Source organism: Lagenorhynchus albirostris, chromosome 2 (assembly GCF_949774975.1).
Source record: "Lagenorhynchus albirostris chromosome 2, mLagAlb1.1, whole genome shotgun sequence".
In the NCBI taxonomy this organism is placed as follows: Eukaryota; Metazoa; Chordata; class Mammalia; order Artiodactyla; family Delphinidae; genus Lagenorhynchus; species Lagenorhynchus albirostris.
This window is the reverse complement of record NC_083096.1, coordinates 149,285,439-149,304,999: the sequence shown is the minus strand read 5'-3', so window position 1 is coordinate 149,304,999 and position 19,561 is coordinate 149,285,439. Positions and strand designations below refer to the sequence as shown.

The 19,561-nt window shown below is 39.6% G+C and overlaps 1 protein-coding gene across 1 annotated transcript in view; it reads right to left on the bottom strand.

Moving 5' to 3' along the window:
* ZSWIM5 (zinc finger SWIM-type containing 5) overlaps window positions 1-19,561 on the bottom strand; it is a 262,178-nt gene that overhangs the window by 58,742 nt on the left and 183,875 nt on the right. The window contains exons 3-4 of the mRNA XM_060140209.1: window positions 2,259-2,407; window positions 865-1,015 (exon numbers count right to left, since the gene is read on the bottom strand). Of these exons, the coding sequence (XP_059996192.1) occupies window positions 865-1,015; window positions 2,259-2,407 (300 nt within the window). The remainder of the gene's footprint in view (window positions 1-864; window positions 1,016-2,258; window positions 2,408-19,561) is intronic.

Below are 19,561 nucleotides of genomic sequence, written 5' to 3'. Positions count from 1 at the left end.
CAGGTCTAATTTAATCTAAAAGTCCCCCCCCCCAAAAAAAGTCCCAAGGCCCTCAACCAGATCAGTGGTGATGGGAAGTAAAAAGTGTGAATGGACACTAAATTGCATTCTGAAGGTCAAGGAATCAAATTAATTTGGTGACTGGATGTAGGGAATGAACAAAAAATGAGTGCTTGACAACAAGTTTGGTAGAGTAAGAAATGGTGGTGCCAATGCCAGGTTCAGGGGAATCTCTTTTCACAGAAGCCCTGATTTCATTTTTGGGTTTCTCAAGTTTGAGGTGATCAGGAGATTTTTTTCAGAAATGGTCATAGGGCAGTTGCTAATATGAGACTGGAACTCAGATAAGTGGAAAGAAGATGAGGATGAGATCATCATAAAGGAAACTCTGAAGCCATGCTATTGAAAAAAAAAGAGTTCTCAAAGGAGTATAGAGAAAGAATGGAAGTCCAAGGCCCAGGTCTTGGAAACTGCCTTATGTCTAAGAGGTTTGTCTGGGGGTGATAAAGAAAAGCTGACCCAGGGAAAGCAAGAAAAGTGAGTTTGGTAAGTATCTGGAGAGCCAGGCTAATGCCATGGAACAGAAGCCAAGGCAAAAGGTTTTCTCTCACCAAAGGCTTCTATGTGGTAACATCTGGAACAGAATGCAGATGTCAATAGCAAAGCACAATGCTGTGGAAGAAACACAAGTGAGTTCAGAATTACTCTGGGTAGCCTCTGTAGAGCCTAAATCTTCTGCCAATTGGGCTAAAGTTCACTTAGCAAGATCCATGTAATGACTGATGGCAAGTGTTCACTAACACGATTGCCAGGGGGCAAGCTGATAGGATAGACAGAGCACTTCTCTGAGATATGCGGACTTACCTAGCTCATCCCAGAGCTGCCTGCACTTATCTGTCATGGTTGTTCCTTGCTGCCTCCAGAGTGTGAGTCGTGGGTCAGCCATAAACTGCTCAGTTATTAGCGTCAGCATCCTGGCTCCATTGGAATCTCTCATCCGCAGCATCTCTCGAACCTGACACATAAGGAGGGGCAAGAGTTGGTGACTGCACATCATGACAAAGTAAGAGGAGAAAGAAGGGGAGAAGGGGGAGGAGAAGATGAAGTAACTAAGCACAGCATATCCAAAGAGCCAAAAAGAAGGCCTCTTGTTCTGTATGTAAGTCCTTCGCATGTATCAAGAAAGGCTGCTGTGGGCAATGAGATACCACTTCACACTCACAAGGATGGCTAGAATCAAAAAGCCAGATAATAAGTGTTGGCAAGGATACAGAGAAATCAGAACCCTCATACATTGTTTGGCGGGAATGTAGAATGATGTAGCCACTTTGGAAATCAGTCTAGAAATGCCTCAAATGATTAAACACAGAGCTACCATATGGCCTATCAATTCCATGCCTAGAGAGAAATGAAAATATGTATGTCCACACAGAAACATTGTGCAAGAATGTTTATAGCAGCGTTATTTATAATAGCTAAAAAATGGAAACAATCCAAATGCCCATCAACAGACAAATGGATAAACAAAAAGTGTGGTATCCATATAATGGAATATTACTTGGCCATAAAAAGGAATGGAGTACTGACACATGCTACAGCATGGATGTGTTTTTAAATACTTTAAAATACTATTCCAGGAGAAAGAAGCCAGTCCAGAATAGGGAAATCTATAGAGACAGAAAGTAGATTAGTGGTTGCTTAGGGCTGGGGGAGTGGGGCATGGGGAATAGGGGAGTGATAGGTAAAGGGTATGGGGTTTCTTTTTAAGATAATGAAAATGTTTTAAAGTTGACTGTGGTGATAGCTGTACATATCTGTGAATATATTAAAAACCATTGAATTGTACACTTTTTAAAATGGGTGAATTTTATGCTATGTGATTTATATTTCACTAAAGGTGTTAAGAAAAAAAAAAGAGAAAGCCTGCTGTTAGAGTCCCCAGTTCCAAAATACTAAGTCTCTTTAAAGCCTCATCGGGCAGCCTTGGGTTCAAAGCAGAGGGAAGGTAGCTTCATTACTAATCCCCCCAGGAATGCTAACTCACTTAGAGAGCTGAGCAGAAGGAAGAGGACTGCCAGGGTGAGGCAGTAGGGGTCCCTGGATGCAACCTGCTCAAGTCTGCTCTGCTCAGCTCCCCTCCCCACAGTTAGTTTTCAAGCATTCAGTACAGGTAGGTCAAGTGAGCTAGCTACAACGCATGAAGCCAGAAGTGTGGTGAGCCCAGTTTACTTAAAAAAAAAAAACTTTTCATATCTTACCTTGGCAAACATTGAATTGAGTTGCTTTCCAGAGCCATAGTAACCACCCTGGGAGAGAAAGAGCTTCACTTGTTCTTTCACCTGTTCCTCGTCCAAATGCCAACAGTTCTCATCATCAATGCTGGCCCCAGCTGTGGGGTCAGGGGCACCTGTGAGGAATGGGAATGATGAAATGAATCCCTTGAGTTCCTCCTACCCTACACATTCAGCAGGAGGGGCCCTCTGTGAATATATTCAGAAACAGATGGGTATTCTGCCTTAATCTGGGCTTTGTCAATTGTGTGGGCCTAAACAAATGTAAGAGAGCTAATGCTAGTTTCATGTTCACTAAACTCTCAGTTGTATCCTCTTCCAAAGTCTACAAATACCATCCTGGGGGAAAAAGCCCAGAAGGAAATACACAAACATGAAAATAGTGATGTTTTTTTTTTCCCTAAGAGAATGACATTTTTTCTTCTTTTTTGTTTTTCTATGAAGTTCAAATAAGCCTTAAAGCACACATATTATTTTAAAATTAAAAAATACTTCCTTAGAAAATAAAAAATTCTCTTTTTAAAGTTCACTATAAAATTGTAGCTTCTCAAGTGGTGTCAACACTTCTAAATTTCTAGAAACTTGCCCCTGGGGACTTCCCTGGTGGCCCAGTGGTTAAGAATCCGCCTGCCAATGCAGGGGACATGGGTTTGAGCCCTGGTCCTGGAAGATCCCACATGCCGCGGAGCAACTAAGCCTGTGTGCCACAACTACTGAGCCTGTGCTCTAGAGCCCGCGAGCCAGAACTACTGAAGCCCACATACCTAGAGCCCATGCTCTGCTACAAGAGAAGCCACTGCAATGAGAAGCCCGCGCACCACAACGAAGAGTAGCCCCTGCTCACCACAACTAGAGAAAGCCCGCACGCAGCAACGAAGATCCAATGCAGCCACAAAAAAAAAAAAAGAAAAAGAAAAAAGAAACTTGCCCCTGAAGCACAGGCGGAGTTATATACATGGTGATATAATTTTACAAATTTGCACTCAAGATATCTTTCATATCTGGGCTCACCTCAGCAACATCTCTTAAAACACAGTTTTAGTTATTTATGCGTCCCTTTCCCCTAGTAGCCTGTTAGCTCCTTGCTCACAGTTGAATTACCTATAGCACAGTGCTGGTAATATGACAAGCACCTAGGAAATATTTGTGGAATGAAAACTGAATATTCTTCTGTCACCTTCTCAAAGACAAAGTCCTATGATAAGTTTTTAGAACCCTGTCTCCAAGTGACAAAAGACTGTAAGTCAATATTCTATAGGTGTGGTCATGCAGTCGGTTACAAATTCATGTTGTGTTTCATCAGTACGTCTACCAACCTTCTTGTACTCTTAGATCAAAGGCTTGCTTAAATGAAATCTGCAGAGAAAAGCTGTTCTTCTGCTAAGCTTTTTAAAATAAATTTATTTATTTATTTTTGCTGCGTTGGGTCTTCATTGCTGTGCATGGGCTTTCTCTAGTTGCAGTGAGTGGGGGCTACTCTTTGTTGTGGCGCGCAGGGTTCTCATTGCAGTGGCTTCTCTTGTTGTGGAGCATGGGCTCTATGTGTGCGGGCTTCAGTAGTTGTGGCACGAGGGCTCAACAGTTGTGGCTCGAAGGCTCTAGAGCGCAGGCTCAGTAGTTGTGGCACATGGGCTTAGTTGCTCCGTGGCATGTGGCATCTTCCTGGACCAAGGCTCAAACCCGTGTCCCCTGCATTGGCAGGCGGATTCTTAACCACTGTGCCACCTGGGAAGCCCCTGCTAAGCTTTTATAGTGCATCTTATTCTCCAGGGAATCAGGAGGGCTCACACATTAATTTATTCTATAAATACTAATTAACACTATAAGCATCCAGTTTATGGAATCTACTACATGCTACTTTTCTTCAAATGTAGTATTCTAAACTGAGTTCTGATCATATCACTTCCCTGCTCAGAAGTATTCAGTGATAAACTATTCTTAATAAATGAAGTTCAAATTCAGCCTAGCATTCAGGACCCTCCCCGGTCAGGCTCCTTCATTTCTAACCTTGTCTTTCCTATACTTACGCTATGTTTCTAACCTTGTCTTTCCTATACTTACGCTATGTTTCAGCTAGAAATTTAGTATTCGCAGAAGTCAATGACATTTCCTTATGACTTTACTTATGCTTTTATCCTTTACTTCCTTTCCTCTCCCCACAACCTGTTCTTTGGCCAGAAAACACTACTTCTCATCAATACTGCCTCAGCTCTACAGTCACGGCTGCAATGAGAAATGGAAACCATAAAGTAAGTATACAGAGAAGTTAATGCTGCCAAAATTCACCTATTGCTTAGTTCACTTGGCAGGACTTTTTTACCCCCTCACTGAATTAGCTATATACCCAACTGCCACCATCAAATCTATGTCCATCTTATGCTCGTATGCATAAAAAGGCAGTAACACTCTTCTTAGTACTTTATAATTACTTCTCTTAAACACCTGTTGCATTTTTTAACATCTTTATTGGAGTATAATTGCTTTACAGTGGTGTGTTAGTTTCTACTTTATAACAAAGTGAATCAGTTATACATATACATATATCCCCACATCTCCTCCCTCTTGCGTCTCCCTCCCACTCTCCCCATCCCACCCCTCTAGGTGGTCACAAAGCACCAAGCTGATCTCTCTGTGCTATGCGGCTGCTTCCCACTAGCTAGCTGTTTTATGTTTGGTAGTGTATATATGTCCATGCCACTCTCTCACTTTGTCCCAGCTTACCCTTCCCCCTCCCCGTATCCTCAAGTCCATTCTCTACTAGGTCTGCATCTTTATTCCCATATTGCCCCGAGGTTCTTCATGACCTTTTTTTTTTTTAGATTCCATATATATGTGTTAGTGTACGGTATTTGTTTTTCTCTTTCTGACTTACTTCACTCTGTATGACAGACTCTAGGTCCATCCACCTCACTACAAATAACTCAATTTCGTTTCTTTTTATGGCTGAGTAATATTCCATTGTATATATATGCCACATCTTCTTTATCCATTCATCTGTCGATGTACACTTAGGTTGCTTCCATGTCCTGGCTATTGAAAACAGAGCTGCAATGAACATTGTCGTACATGGCTCTTTTTGAATTATGGTTTTCTCAGGGTATATGCCCAGTAGTGGGATTGCTGGGTCATATGGTAATTCTATTTTTAGTTTTTTAAGGAACCTCCATAATGTTCTCCATAGTGGCTGTATCAATTTATATTCCCACCAACAGTGCAAGAGGGTTCCCTTTTCTCCACACCCTCTCCAGCATTTATTGTTTGTAGACTTTTAGATGATGGCCATTCTGACTAGTGTGAGGTGATACCTCATTGTAGTTTTGATTTGCATTTCTCTAATGATTAATGATGTTGAGCATTCTTTCATGTGTTTGTTGGCAATCTGTATATCTTCTTTGGAGAAATGTCTATTTAGGTCTGCCCATTTTTGGATTGGGTTGTTTCTTTTTTTGATATTGAGCTGCATGAACTGTGTCTAAATTTTGGAGATTAATCTTTGTTAGTTGCTTCATTTGCAAATGTTTTCTCCCATTCTGAGGGTTGTCTTTTCGTCTTGTTTATGGTTTCCTTTGCTGTGCAAAAGCTTTTAAGTTTCATTAGGTCCCATTTGTTTATTTTTGGTTTTATTTCCATTTCTCTAGGAGTGGGTCAAAAAGGATCTTGCTGTGATTTATGTCATAGAGTGTTCTGCCTATGTTTTCTTCTAAGAGTTTGATAGTGTCTGGCCTTACATTTAGGTCTTTAACCATTTTGAGTTTATTTTTGTGTATGGTGTTAGGGAGTGTTGTAATTTCATTCTTTTACATGTAGCTGTCCAGTTTTCCCAGCACCACTTATTGAAGAGGCTGTCTTTTCTCCACTGTATGTTCTTGCCTCCTTTATTAAAAATAAGGTGACCATATGTGCATGGGTTTATCTCTGGGCTTTCTATCCTGGTCCATTGATCTATATTTCTGTTTTTGTGCCAGTACCATACTGTCTTGATTACTGTAGCTTTGTAGTGTAGTCTGAAGTCCAGGAGCCTGATTCTGCCAGCTCCATTTTTCTTTCTCAAGATTGGTTTTGGGGGGAGCTTCAAGATGGTGAAGAGTAGGACGTGGAGATCACCTTCCTCCCCACAAATACATCAGAAATACATGTACATGTGGAACAACTCCTACAGAACACCTACTGAACACTGGCAGAAGACTTCGGAACTCCCAAAGGGCAAGAAACTCCCCATGTACCTGGGTAGGGCAAAAGAAAAAAGGAAAAACAGAGACAAAAGAATAGGGATGGGACCTGCACCCGTGGGAGGGAGTTGTGAAGGAGGAAAGGTTTCCACACACTTGGAAGCCCCTTCGTGGGCGGAGACTGCAGGTGGTGGAGAGGGAAAGCTTTGGAGCCACGGAGGAGAGCGCAGCAACAGAGGTGGGGAGGGCAAAGAGGAGAGATTCCCGCACAGAAGATAGGTGCCGACCAGCACTCACCAGCCTGAGAGGCTTGTCTGCTCACCCACTGGGGCGGGCGGGCACTGGGAGCTGAGGCTGGGGCTTCGGAGGTCGGATCCCAGGGAGAGGACTGGGGTTGGCTGGGTGAACACAGCCTGAAGGGGGCTAGTGCGCCACAGCTAGGTGGGAGGGAGTCCGGGAAAAAGTCTGGAGCTGCCGAAGAGGCTGGACACTTTTTCTTGCCTCTTTGTTTCCTACTGCACAAGGAGAGGGGATTAAGAGCGCTGCTTAAAGGAGCTCCAGAGATGGGCGTGAGCCGCGGCTATCAGCACGGACCCCAGAAACGGGCATGAGATGCTAAGGCTGCTGCTGCAGCCACCAAGAAGCCTGTCTGCAAGCACAGGTCACTATCCACACCTCCCCTCCTGGGAGCCTGCGCAGCCCACCATTGCCAGGGTCCCATGATCCAGGGACAACTTCCCCAGGAGAACACACGGCGCGGCTCAGGCTGTTGCAATGTCATGATGGCCTCTGCCACCGCAGGCTCACCCTGAATCCATACCCCTCCCTCCCCCAAGCCTGAGTGAGCCAGAGCCCCCGAAATCAGCTGCTCTTTTAACCCCATCCTGTCTGAGCGAAGAACAGACGCCTTCAGGCGTCCTACACGCAAGGCGGGTTCAAATCCAAAGCTGAACCCCAGGAGCTGTGCGAACAAAGAAAAGAAAGGGAAATTTCTCCCAGCAGCCTCAGGAGCAGCGGATTAAATCTCCACAATCAACTTGATGTACCCTGCATCTGTGGAATACCTGAATAGACAATGAATCATCCCAAATTGAGGAGGAGGTGGACTTTGGGAGCAATGATATATATATATATATATATATATATATATATATATATACATTTTCCCCTTTTTCTCTTTTTGTGAGTGTGTATGGGTATGCTTCTGTGTGTGATTTTGTCTGTATAGCTTTGCTTTTACTATTTGTCCTAGGGTTCTGTCTGTCCATTGTTTTTGTTTTTTTTTTTTTAGTATAGTTTATAGCACTTGTTATCATTGGTGGATTTGATTTTTGGTTTGGTTGCTCTCTTCTTTCTTTTTTTTATTACTTAAAAAATTTATTTTAATAATTATTTTAATAACTTTTTTTTTTACCTTATTTTACTTTATTTTATCTTCTTTCTTTCTTTCTTTTTTTTCTCCCTTTTATTCTGAGCTGTGTGGATGACAGGCTCTTGGTGCTCCACCCAGGCATCAGGGCTGTGTCTCTGAGGTGGGAGAGCCAAGTTCAGGACACTGGTTCATAAGAGACCTCCCAGCTCCACGTAATATCAAACGGTGAAAATCTCCCAGAGATCTCCATCTCAACGCCAAGACCCAGCTCCACTCAACAACCAGCAAGCTACAGTGCTGGACACCTTATGCCAAACAACTAGCAAGACAGGAACACAACCCCATCCATTAGCACAGAGGCTGCCTAAAATCATAATAAGGTCACAGACACCCCAAAACACACCACCAGATGTGGACCTGCCCACCAGAAAGACAAGATCCAGCCTCATCCACCAGAACACAGGCACTAGTCCCCTCCACCAGGAAGCCTACACAACCCACTGAACCAACTTAGCCACTGGGGACAGACACCAAAAACAACAGGAACTACGAACCTGCAGCCTGCAAAAAGGAGATCCCAAACACAGTAAGTGAAGCAAAAAGAGAAGACAGACAAACACACAGCAGATGAAGGTGCAAAGCAAAAACCCACCAGACCTAAAAAATGAACAGGAAATAGGTAGTCTACCTGAAAAACAATTCAGAATAATGATAGTAAAGATGATCCAAAATCTTGGAAATAGAATAGAGAAAATACAAGAAATGTTTATCAAGGACCTAGAAGAACTAAAGGGCAAACAAACAATGATGAACAACACAATAAATGAAATTAGAAATTGTCTCAAAGGGATCAGAGCAGAACAACTGAGGCAGAAGAACGGATAAGTGACCTGGAAGAAAAAATAATGGAAATAACTACTGCAGAGCAGAATAAAGAAAAAAGAATGAAAAGAATTGAGGACAGTCTCAGAGACCTCTGGGACAACATTAAACACACCAACATTCGAATTATAGAGGTCCCAGAAGAAGAAAAAAAGAAAGGGACTGAGAAAATCTTTGAAGAGATTATAGTTGAAAACTTCCCTAATATGGGAAAGGAAATAGTTAATCAAGTCCAGGAAGCATAGAGAGTCCCATACAGGATAAATCCAAGGAGAAACACGACAAGACACATATTAATCAAACAATCAAAATCAAATACAAAGAAAAAATATTAAAAGCAGCAAGGGAAAAACAACAACACACAAGGAAATCCCCATAAGGTTAACAGCTGATCTTTCAGCAGAAACTCTGCAAGCCAGAAGGGAGTGGTAGGACATATTAAAGTGATGAAGGAGAAAAACCTACAATCAAGATTACTCTACCCAGCAAGGATCTCATTCAGATTTGATGGAGAAATTAAAACCTTTACAGACAAGCAAAAGCTAAGAGGATTCACCACCACCAAACCAGCTTTACAACAAATGCTAAAGGAACTTCTCTAGGTAGGAAACATAAGAGAAGGAAAAGACCTACAATAATAAACCCAAAACAATTAAGAAAATGGTAATAGGAACATACATATCGATAATTACCTTAAATGTAAATGGACTAAATGCTCCAACCAAAAGACATATACTGGCTGAATGGATACAAAAACAAGACCCGTATATCTGCGGTCTACAAGAGACCCACTTCAGACCTAGGGAAACATACAGACTGAAAGTGAGAGGATGGAAAAAGATATTCCATGCAAATGGAAATCAAAAGAAAGCTGGAGTAGCAATTCTCATATCAGACAAAATAGACTTTAAAACAAAAACTATTGCAAGAGACAAAGAAGGACATTACATAATGATCAAGGGGTCAATCCAAGAAGAAGATATAACAATTGTAAATATTTATACACCCAACATAGGAGCACCTCAATACATAAGGCAAATACTAACAGCCATAAAAGGGGAAATCAACAGTAACACATTCATAGTAGGGGACTTTAACACCCCACTTTCACCAATGGACAGATAATCCAAAATGAAAATACATAAGGTAACAAAAGCTTTAAATGATACATTAAACAACATGGACCTAATTAATATATATAGGACATTCCATCCAAAAACAACACAATACACTTTCTTCTCAAGTGCTCATGGAACATTTTCCAGGATAGATCATATCTTGGGCCACAAATCAAGCCTTGGTAAATTTAAGAAAACTGAAATCATATCAAGTATCTTTTCTGACCACAATGCTATGAGACTAGATATCAATTACAGGAAAAAACCTGTAAAAATACTAACACATGGAGGCTAAACAATACACTACTTAATAACCAAGAGATCACTGAAGAAAGCAAAGAGGAAATCAAAATATACCTAGAAACAAATGATAATGAAAACACGAAGACCCGAAATCTATGGGATGCAGCAAAAGCAGTTCTAAGAGGGAAGTTTATAGCAATGCAATCCTACCTTAAGAAACAAGAAACATCTCAAATAAACAACCTAACCTTACACCTAAAGCAATTAGAGAAAGAAGAACAAAAAAACCCCAAAATCAGCAGAAGGAAAGAAATTATAAAGATCAGATCAGAAATAAATGAAAAAGAAATGAAGGAAACTATAGCAAAGATCAATAAAACTAAAAGCTGGTTCTTTGAGAAGATAAACAAAATTGGTAAACCACTAGCCAGACTCATCAAGAAAAAAAAGGAGAAGACTCAAATTAATAGAATTAGAAATGGAAAAGGAGAAGTAACAACTGACACTGCAGAAATACAAAGGATCATGAGAGATTACTAAAAGCAACAATATGCCTATAAAATGGACAACCTGGAAGAAATGGACAAATTCTTAGAAAAGCACAACTTCCGAGACTGAACGAGGAGGAAACAGAAAATATGAACAGACCAATCACAACACTGAAATTGAACCTGTGATTAAAAATCTTCCAACAAACAAAAGCCCAGGACCAGATGGCTTCACAGGCAAATTCTGTCAAACAGCTAGAACAGAGCTAACACACCTATCCTTCTCAAACTCTTCCAAAATATAGCAGAGGAAGGAACACTCCCAAACTCATTCTACGAGGCCACCATCACCCTGATACAAAAACCAGACTAAGATGTCACAAAGAAAGAAAACTATAGGCCAATATCACTGATGAACACATATGCAAAAATCCTCAACAAAATACTAGCAAACAGAATCCAACAGCACATTAAAAGGATCATACACCATGATCAAGTGAGGTTTATCACAGGAATGCAAGGATTCTTCAATATACGCAGATCAATCATTGGGATAAACCATATTAACAAAGTGAAGGAGAAAAACCATAATGATCATCTCAATAGATGCAGAGAAAGCTTTTGACAAAATCCAACATCCATTTATGATTAAAAACCATCCAGAAAGTAGGCAAAGAGGGAATTTTCCTCAACATAATAAAGGCCATATATGACAAACCCACAGCCAACATCGTCCTCAATGGTGAAAAACTGAAACCATTTCCTCTAAGATCAGGAACAAGACAAGGTTGCCCACTCTCACCACTATTATTCAACATAGTTTTGAAAGTTTTAGCCACAGCAATCAGAGAAGAAAAAGAAATAAAAGGAATCCAAATTGGAAAAGAAGAAGTAAAGCTGTCACTGTTTGCAGATGACATGATACTATACATAGAGAATCCTAGAGATGCTACCAGAAAACTCTTAGAGCTCATCAATGAATTTGGTAAAGTAGCAGGATACAAAATTAATGCACAGAAATCTCTTGCATTCCTGTATACTAATGACAAAAAGTCTGAAAGTGAAATTAAGAAAACACTCCCATTTACCACTGCAACAAAAAGAATAAAATATCTAGGAATAAACCTACCTAAGGAGATAAAAAACCTGTATGCAGAAAATTATAAGACATTGATGAAAGAAATTAAAGATGATACAAATAGATGGAGAGATACACCGTGTTCTAATTGGAAGAACCAACATTGTGAAAATGACTCTACTACCCAAAACAATCTACAGATTCAATGCAATCCCTATCAAACTACCACTGGCATTTTTCACAGAACTAGAACAAAAAATTTCACAATTTGTATGGAAACACAAAAGACCCCGAATAGCCAAAGCAATCTTGAGAAAGAAAAACGCAGCTGGAGGAGTCAGGCTCCCTGACTTCAGACTATACTACAAAGCTACAGTAATCAAGATAGTATGGTACTGAAACAAAAACAGAAATACAGATTAATGGAACAGGATAGAAAGCCCAGAAATAAACCCACGCACATATAGTCACTTTATCTTTGATAATGAGGCAAGAACATACAGTGAAGAAAAGACAGCCTCTTCTATAAGTGGTGCTGGGAAAACTGGACAGCTACATGTAAAAGAATGAAATTACAACACTCCCTAACACCATACAAAAAAATAAACTCAAAATGGATTAAAGACCTAAATGTAAGGCCAGACACAATCAAACTCTTAGAGGAGAACATAGGCAGAACACACTATGACATAAATCACAGCAAGATCCTTTTGGACCCACCTCCTAGAGAAATGGAAATAAAACCAAAAATAAACAAATGGGACCTAATGAAACTTAAAAGCTTTTGCACAGCAAAGGAAACCATAAACAAGACGAAAAGACAACCCTCAGAATGGGAGAAAATATTTGGAAATGAATCAATGGGCAAAGGATTAATCTCTAAAATATACAAACAGCTCATGAAGCTCAACATTAAAAAAACAAAAAACCCAATCCAAAAATGGGCAGAAGACCTAAACAGACATTTCTCTAAAGAAGATATACAGATTGCCAACAAACACATGAAAGAATGCTCAACATCATTAATCATTAGAGAAATGCAAATCAAAACTACAATGAGATATCATCTCACACCAGTCAGAATGGCCATCATCAAAAAATCTACACAACATTAAATGCTGGAGAGGGTGCGGAGAAAAGGGAACCCTCTTGCACTGTTGGTAGGAATGTAAATTGATACAGCCACTACAGAGAACAGTATGGAGGTTCCTTAAAAAACTAAAAATAGAACTACCATATGACCCAGCAATCCCACTACTGAGCATATACCCTGAGAAAACCATAATTCAAAAACAGTCATGTACCACAATGTTCACTGCAGCTCTATTTACAATAGCCAGGACATGGAAGCCACCTAAGTGTACATCGACAGATGAATGGATAAAGAAGATGTGGCACATATATACAATGGAATATTACTCAGCCATAAAAAGACAGGAAATTGAGTTATTTGTAGTGAGGTGGATGGACCTAGAGTCTGTCATACAGAGTGAAGTAAGTCAGAAAGAGAAAAACAAATACCGTACACTAACACATATTTATGGAATCTAAAAAAAAAAAAAAAAAGGTCATGAAGAACCTCGGGGCAAGACGGGAATAAAGATGCAGACCTAGTAGAGAATGGACTTGAGGATATGGGGAGGGGGAAGGGTAAGCTGGGACAAAGTGAGAGAGTGGCATGGACATATATACACTATCAAACATAAAATAGCTAGCTAGTGGGAAGCAGCCGCATAGCACAGGGAGATCAGCTTGGTGCTTTGTGACCACCTAGAGGGGTGGGATAGGGAGGGTGGGAGGGAGGGAGATGCAAGAGGGAAGAGATACGGGGACAAATGTATATGTATAACTGATTCACTTTGTTATAAAGCAGAAACTAACACACCATTGTAAAGCAATTATACTCCAATAAAGATATTAAAGATATATATATATATATTTAAAAAAAAAAGATCACTTTGGCCTTTCGGAAGACCTGTTGCATTTTCTTCTACGTTGGAATTGTGCACTTCTCATATATTCCCAACTAGATTGAAGTTTTTAAAGCCTAGTGTACAGACTCATTTTATACCTCACAGTGCCTGGATCATTACAGCACTGAGTTAATATTTATAGAATGAACAAAGAAACAAACAAAATATTTATAGAATGTCCTATTGACCACCTTGATCTAAGCTCCAGGTGGGCAAATAATATATCCTATACTTCTTCTGTAAACTGAAAGTGGCAAAGAAAAACAAATACACTCCTTATCCTTATATATTTGTTAATAACAGCCATTTATTGAACGCTTCCTCCACGCCAGAGTCTAAGCACTTTTTATACACATCCCCGCTAGAATGTATGCTCCTTGAGGGCATAAATTGTTTTATTTCCTGGTATATTTGCAACATGTGAACAGTGCCTGTCACATAGTAATTGCTCAATGAATATCTGTTGAGTATATTCCAGTGAACTCTCCTAACAACTCTATGAGGTGGTATTATTATCCTAATTTTAAAGCAAAAACAACTAAAGCTTATACAGGTAAGTAATATAACAGATTGAAAGTATATGAGTTAGAATCTATATGTTGGTCTCTCTTCAAAGTCTTGTTCTTCACTACAAAGCTATACTTTGGCCTCTAGCCTCATATTGCTGTGATCTACCACCTGGTTTCAGGCCCTGAATGTAAGCTGGATGGTGTGTCTGAAAATAGCCATATCCTTTCTTGGTTTATTCTACCACACAGAATATAGGGTAAGTCAGAATAACGCATTTTCCGCACAGTGAGAATAACAAGAGTTCTCACCAGTACAGTGATTCTCAAATGTTAATCACTTGGGGTGTGTTGTTAAAAATGCAGATTACAGAGTCTCACTTCTGATTCTAGTTTTCACTAGCTCTACAGAGATGGAACTGAGATAAAATAAGATAAACTAGGTATAAACCAAGGACTGGGCCTCTGAGTACCTTGCTGATGAGGAAAGAATAGCAATGGTGCTCCAAAAGCAAGGGGCAGAGATGGTTTGAATACCAATTCTTACCCTGGGGTGGTTCAACTAGAAAAAGAAAAATCAGGAGCAGGACCCAGTCTCCCAGGGGAGCTGGCCTTAGTCAACAGATTGGAGGTGTGGAGTGACACCCCCTCTAAGGATTTGAAGGGGTATGGAGCAAATGGTGAATCTTTTGGGCCCAGCTGGTGGTAGTAGCAGCAGCTGTGGAAGAAATCAGGCACAGTTTATTAATACCTAGTGTGCACACGATGGAAAACTTCTGGGATAGCGCAATTACTGCTGGAATACCAGGAGGGGATTTTGAAAATGAAAGCTCAACATTATAATAACGGCAAGCAGTGATTAGGCCCCTACTATGTGCCAGGCACGGCATTAGGTACCTTACATTAGGCTAGGATAAGGCAAAGCCTAGAGAGTTATTAACAGTAAAATTTCACGTAAAACTTCAAAAGGGTTTGTTTATCTGATAGGAAAGAAAGGATGGTAAACTGTGTAAATGTTTTCTGGTCTATAAGGAATCTAGGAGACAAGAAACTGAGCTGCCAAAATGGGTGCTTGCAGAAAAAAAAAGGGAGTAAGTCAGTATTTGAGACGTCCAGGTAACAGTCTATTTGGAGCTGATGTGGCTGTTGAAGAAATCAAAGTCATGGGAGTACCCTGGTGGTCCAGTGGTAAAGACTCGGGCTCTCACTGCTGAGGGCCTGTGTTGGATACCTGGTCTGGGAACTAAGATCCTGCAAGCCTTGAGGCATGGAGGGAAAAAACCCAAAAGGCCTGAGAAGGATTTTCTAGGACACTTCCGTTTATTCAATATTTATTGAGAGCCTCCTATGTGCCAGGGGCCTGTGCCAAACACTGGATAGACAGTGTTAAATAAGCAGATATAGTCCCTGTCCTTGTGGAGCTGATAGACTAGTTGGGGAAAGGAATGTCAAGCAAATAATCACCCAGGTACATATCTGTGTGTAAAGAAAGGTCAAATAAGTTTTCCCTGAGAAAGTGACATTTAAGTGAATAATGAGGAATGAATAAGAGTTAGCCTGGCAGAGAGTGGAGGAAATACTGTGTGTAGTTTTTGCTCAAAAAAGCATGAAGCCATAAATCACTGTGGTAATTAGGTACATCTATAACAAGGGGGAGAGGATAGGAAGAGTATTCCAAGGAGAGGGAATATCATGTGAAAATGAAGGCAAAAGCCAGATCATGCAAGGTTTTGTAGGCCGTATGAAATCTGGATTTTACCCTAAGTGCAACAGGAGGCCATTGAAGGATTTTAAACAAGAAGTGATATGACAAAATCTGTAGTTACAGAAAAGTTACTTTGGATGGCTGTGTGGAGAATGGAATAGAAGGGAGCAACAGTGGATATGGAAAGATCAGTTAGAAGGCTATAGTAGCAATTTAGGTGGGAGATTACAGTGGTTTTATTTAGGGTGATGAGAGTATCAAGAGAGAGAAGTGGAAAATGATGAAAGATACTTGAGAGGTAAAACTAACAGGTCTTGCACTGGAATGCATGTGGATTATGAGAAAAAAAGTGTTCTATCATGATCCAGTGGCTAGATGGTGGTGCTATTTATTGTGCAAATTTGAGGAAGAAGATAAATTCATGTTTGGATATGTTGATTTGCGGATGTCTTTGATATAGAATAGTCAGTTGGATATAGGAGAAGTAAATCTGTGAGTCATAATACGTAGATGACATTAAGGTAAAGGAGGTAGCTGAGATTGCCTGCAGAGATCATATAGAATAAGAGGAGAAAATTTAAGATTAATTTTTAAGAAATAGCAACATTAAAGGTCAGATAGCAGAGAAGGGTACAGCATTTAGGAATGAACGAATAAGAGCAAAGATAATTTTAACTAGATAAACCAGGCCTGGAGTTCACAACCAGCTTCTCTAGCTCTCTCACTAAATCCCAGGCAAAATCTTAAAAAAAAAATGATCCTTTGGTTAAAAACAAAAGATAAAAATATCCCTATATGTGTTCACTGGTTAGAACATTTTAGTCTTTTTATAAAAAGAGATGAGTATGAAACTAATTACCCTCAGTAGTGGTAAAGTGGACTTGGTCAATATAAATGATACTTTGACATTTTCGTATGAAAATTTCCACAGGATTATAAGACAAACGGTAACAAGTGAAGATAAAATGAAAGGATTTTTTTTTTTTTTTGGGCGGTACGCGGGCCTCTCACTGTTGTGGCCTCTCCCTTTGTGGAGCACAGGCTCCGGACGTGCAGGCTCAGCGGCCATGGCTCACGGGCCCAGCCGCTCCGCGGCATATGGGATCTTCCCAGACCGGGGCACGAACCCGTGTCCCCTGCATCGGCAGGCGGACTCTCAACCACTGCGCCACCAGGGAAGCCCGAAAGGATGTTTTTATAAATAATTATTAAACAAACTATCATGTGGGTTGAGGCTCCAAGTTAGCATTAAGACTGTAACAGTGAGACCTGTCCTGAGGGAACTGATAAGTCTGTGGAATCAATTTTTCTTTCCTTCTTAAACATCCTTTTTTAAATTATAAAAACAATACATGCTTATCATAGAAAATATACTAAAGAATAAAGAAAATAAAAATCCACTCATAGTGCCTCCAGCCATAAGTTCCCTTGTTAATATCATGGTGTATTTTCTTCCCATCTTTTTGTTCTGTACATACACATATGTGTATACACATATGCATACATACACACACACACACACACAGCTTTTTAAATTAAATTTAAAAATTTTAATTGAAATATGAATTATGAAAAGTGCACAAATCTTAATTGTAAAGCTTGATGAATTATCACATAGTGATTATAATAACTATCACTGAAGTCAAGAAAATAGAATACTACCAGCAGCCTAGAAGCCCCTTTGCAAACACCGTCTCCCTTCCTCTTCTCCCAAATTAACCACTAACCTGACTTCTAACACTAGGGACTTGTTTTTGAACATTTATTCTTTTGTGTCTGGCTTATTTCACTCAACATCATGTTTGTAAGATTCACTCATATTATTATGTTTAGCAAAACAACTTATTTTCATTGATATATAGTATTCCATTACATGAACGTATTAATTTATTAAGCCATTCTACTACTGATGGACATTAGGATTGTTTCTATTTCAGGCTCTCACATATTATGCTACTCATTTCCATTGGGTAGACATCTAGGAGAAGAATTTCTGGGTCGTAGGGTACACACAGGTTCAACTTGAGTTAGATGATACCCAACAGTTTCCCAAAGTGACTGTAACAATTTACACTCCTACCTGCAATATATTATTTCCAGTTGCTCAATATCCTCACCAATACTTGATACTGATAGTTTAAAAAATTTAGCCATTCTGGTGGCTATGTAGTGGAATCTCACTGTGGTTTTTATTTGCATTTCCCTGATCACTAATTAGTTAAAGTGCCTTTTAGTATGTTTATTAGCCACTTGGATAACCTTTTTGCCAAGTGCCTTTTTGTGTCTCTGTCCATTTTACTATTTGTAAGGGTTCTTAAGGTATTTAGGATACAAGCCCTTTGTCAGCTGTATGTATTGTAAATATCTTCTCCCACTATTTGCGTGCCTTTTTAGTCTCTTAATGGTGCCTTTTGATAAACGGAAGTTTAAAAATTTTAATGTAGTTCAATTTATCAATCTTCTCCTACTTAAATTTTGTTTTACCTCAAGAACATGAAAATATTTTTTCATATTATCTCCTATATGCTTTATTGTTTTACTTTTCACGTTTATGTCTGCAATTCATTGGCAATTAATTTTTCTGTATCGCATGAGGTAGGAATCAAGTTTTTTTTCCCCAGAATGAATTTCCAATTGATCCAGCCTTATTTATTCAGAAGATTCTTCTTTTCCCATTGCTGGGCATTTAGTAGAATCCTTTCACTTTGGAAACTCACACGTTTTTGTTCTAGAAAACATTCTTTAATTATTTTATTGATGAATTCCTTACCTCTGTTTTCTATTTCTGGAATCCCTATTTTTCAAACATTGGATTCCAGGACTCATTCTCTTAATTTTTTTTTTTTTCTTTTTTTGCGGTACTTGGGCCTCTCACTGTTGTGGCCTCTCCCGTTGCGGAGCACAGGCTCCGGATGCACAGGCTCAGCGGCCATGGCTCACGGGCCCAGCCACTCCGCAGCATGTGGGATCTTCCTGGACCGGGGCACGAACCCATGTCCCCTGCATCGGCAGGCAGACTCTCAACCACTGTGCCACCAGGGAAGCCCCATTCTCTTAATTTTTAACAGCCTTTTTTCTTCCTATTTTTCATCTCTTCATCTTCTTTTTTTAAAAAAATCTCTTTGTCTTTCTGCTCTACTGTATAGGAGCTTTCCTTACCTTTATTTTCCATCACTTAGTTTTATATATTTTTTGCCATTATATTTGTAATATTCATTAGTTCTTTCTGTTCTGTGAATTTCTTTTTATAGTATCCAGTTTTTATTCCATGGTTAAAATATCTTCTATTCCTATGATGATATTAATAATAATTTTTCAAGGTTTTCTTCTCTCTGCATAGTCTCTATTTCCCCCAAATTGCTGTTCTATGTTTGTTAGTTCTGGTCTGTATCTTCCACAATATTCAACATTGTTGACCATTTACTTCCTAAAACTCAATTTTATACTTAAAACTCAATTTTATAGTTACTTGCTAGCTTCTCCTCATTTCTCATTCTACTTTGCTAATTCCTACACTGGACCCTGTTTCATCACCTGTATATGCATGAATACAACAAATAATAAGGATTTGTTGTATTCATTCAACAAATCCTTATTATTTTCCAGGTACCATGCTTGGTGATGGAGACTCAGAAATTTGTAAGACATGGTTCCTGACCTAACTCCTCAAGTTATCAATTTTCTCTTGGTATCCAAACTCTCTATATGGATAAACAGCAACTGAAGACCTAGCCTG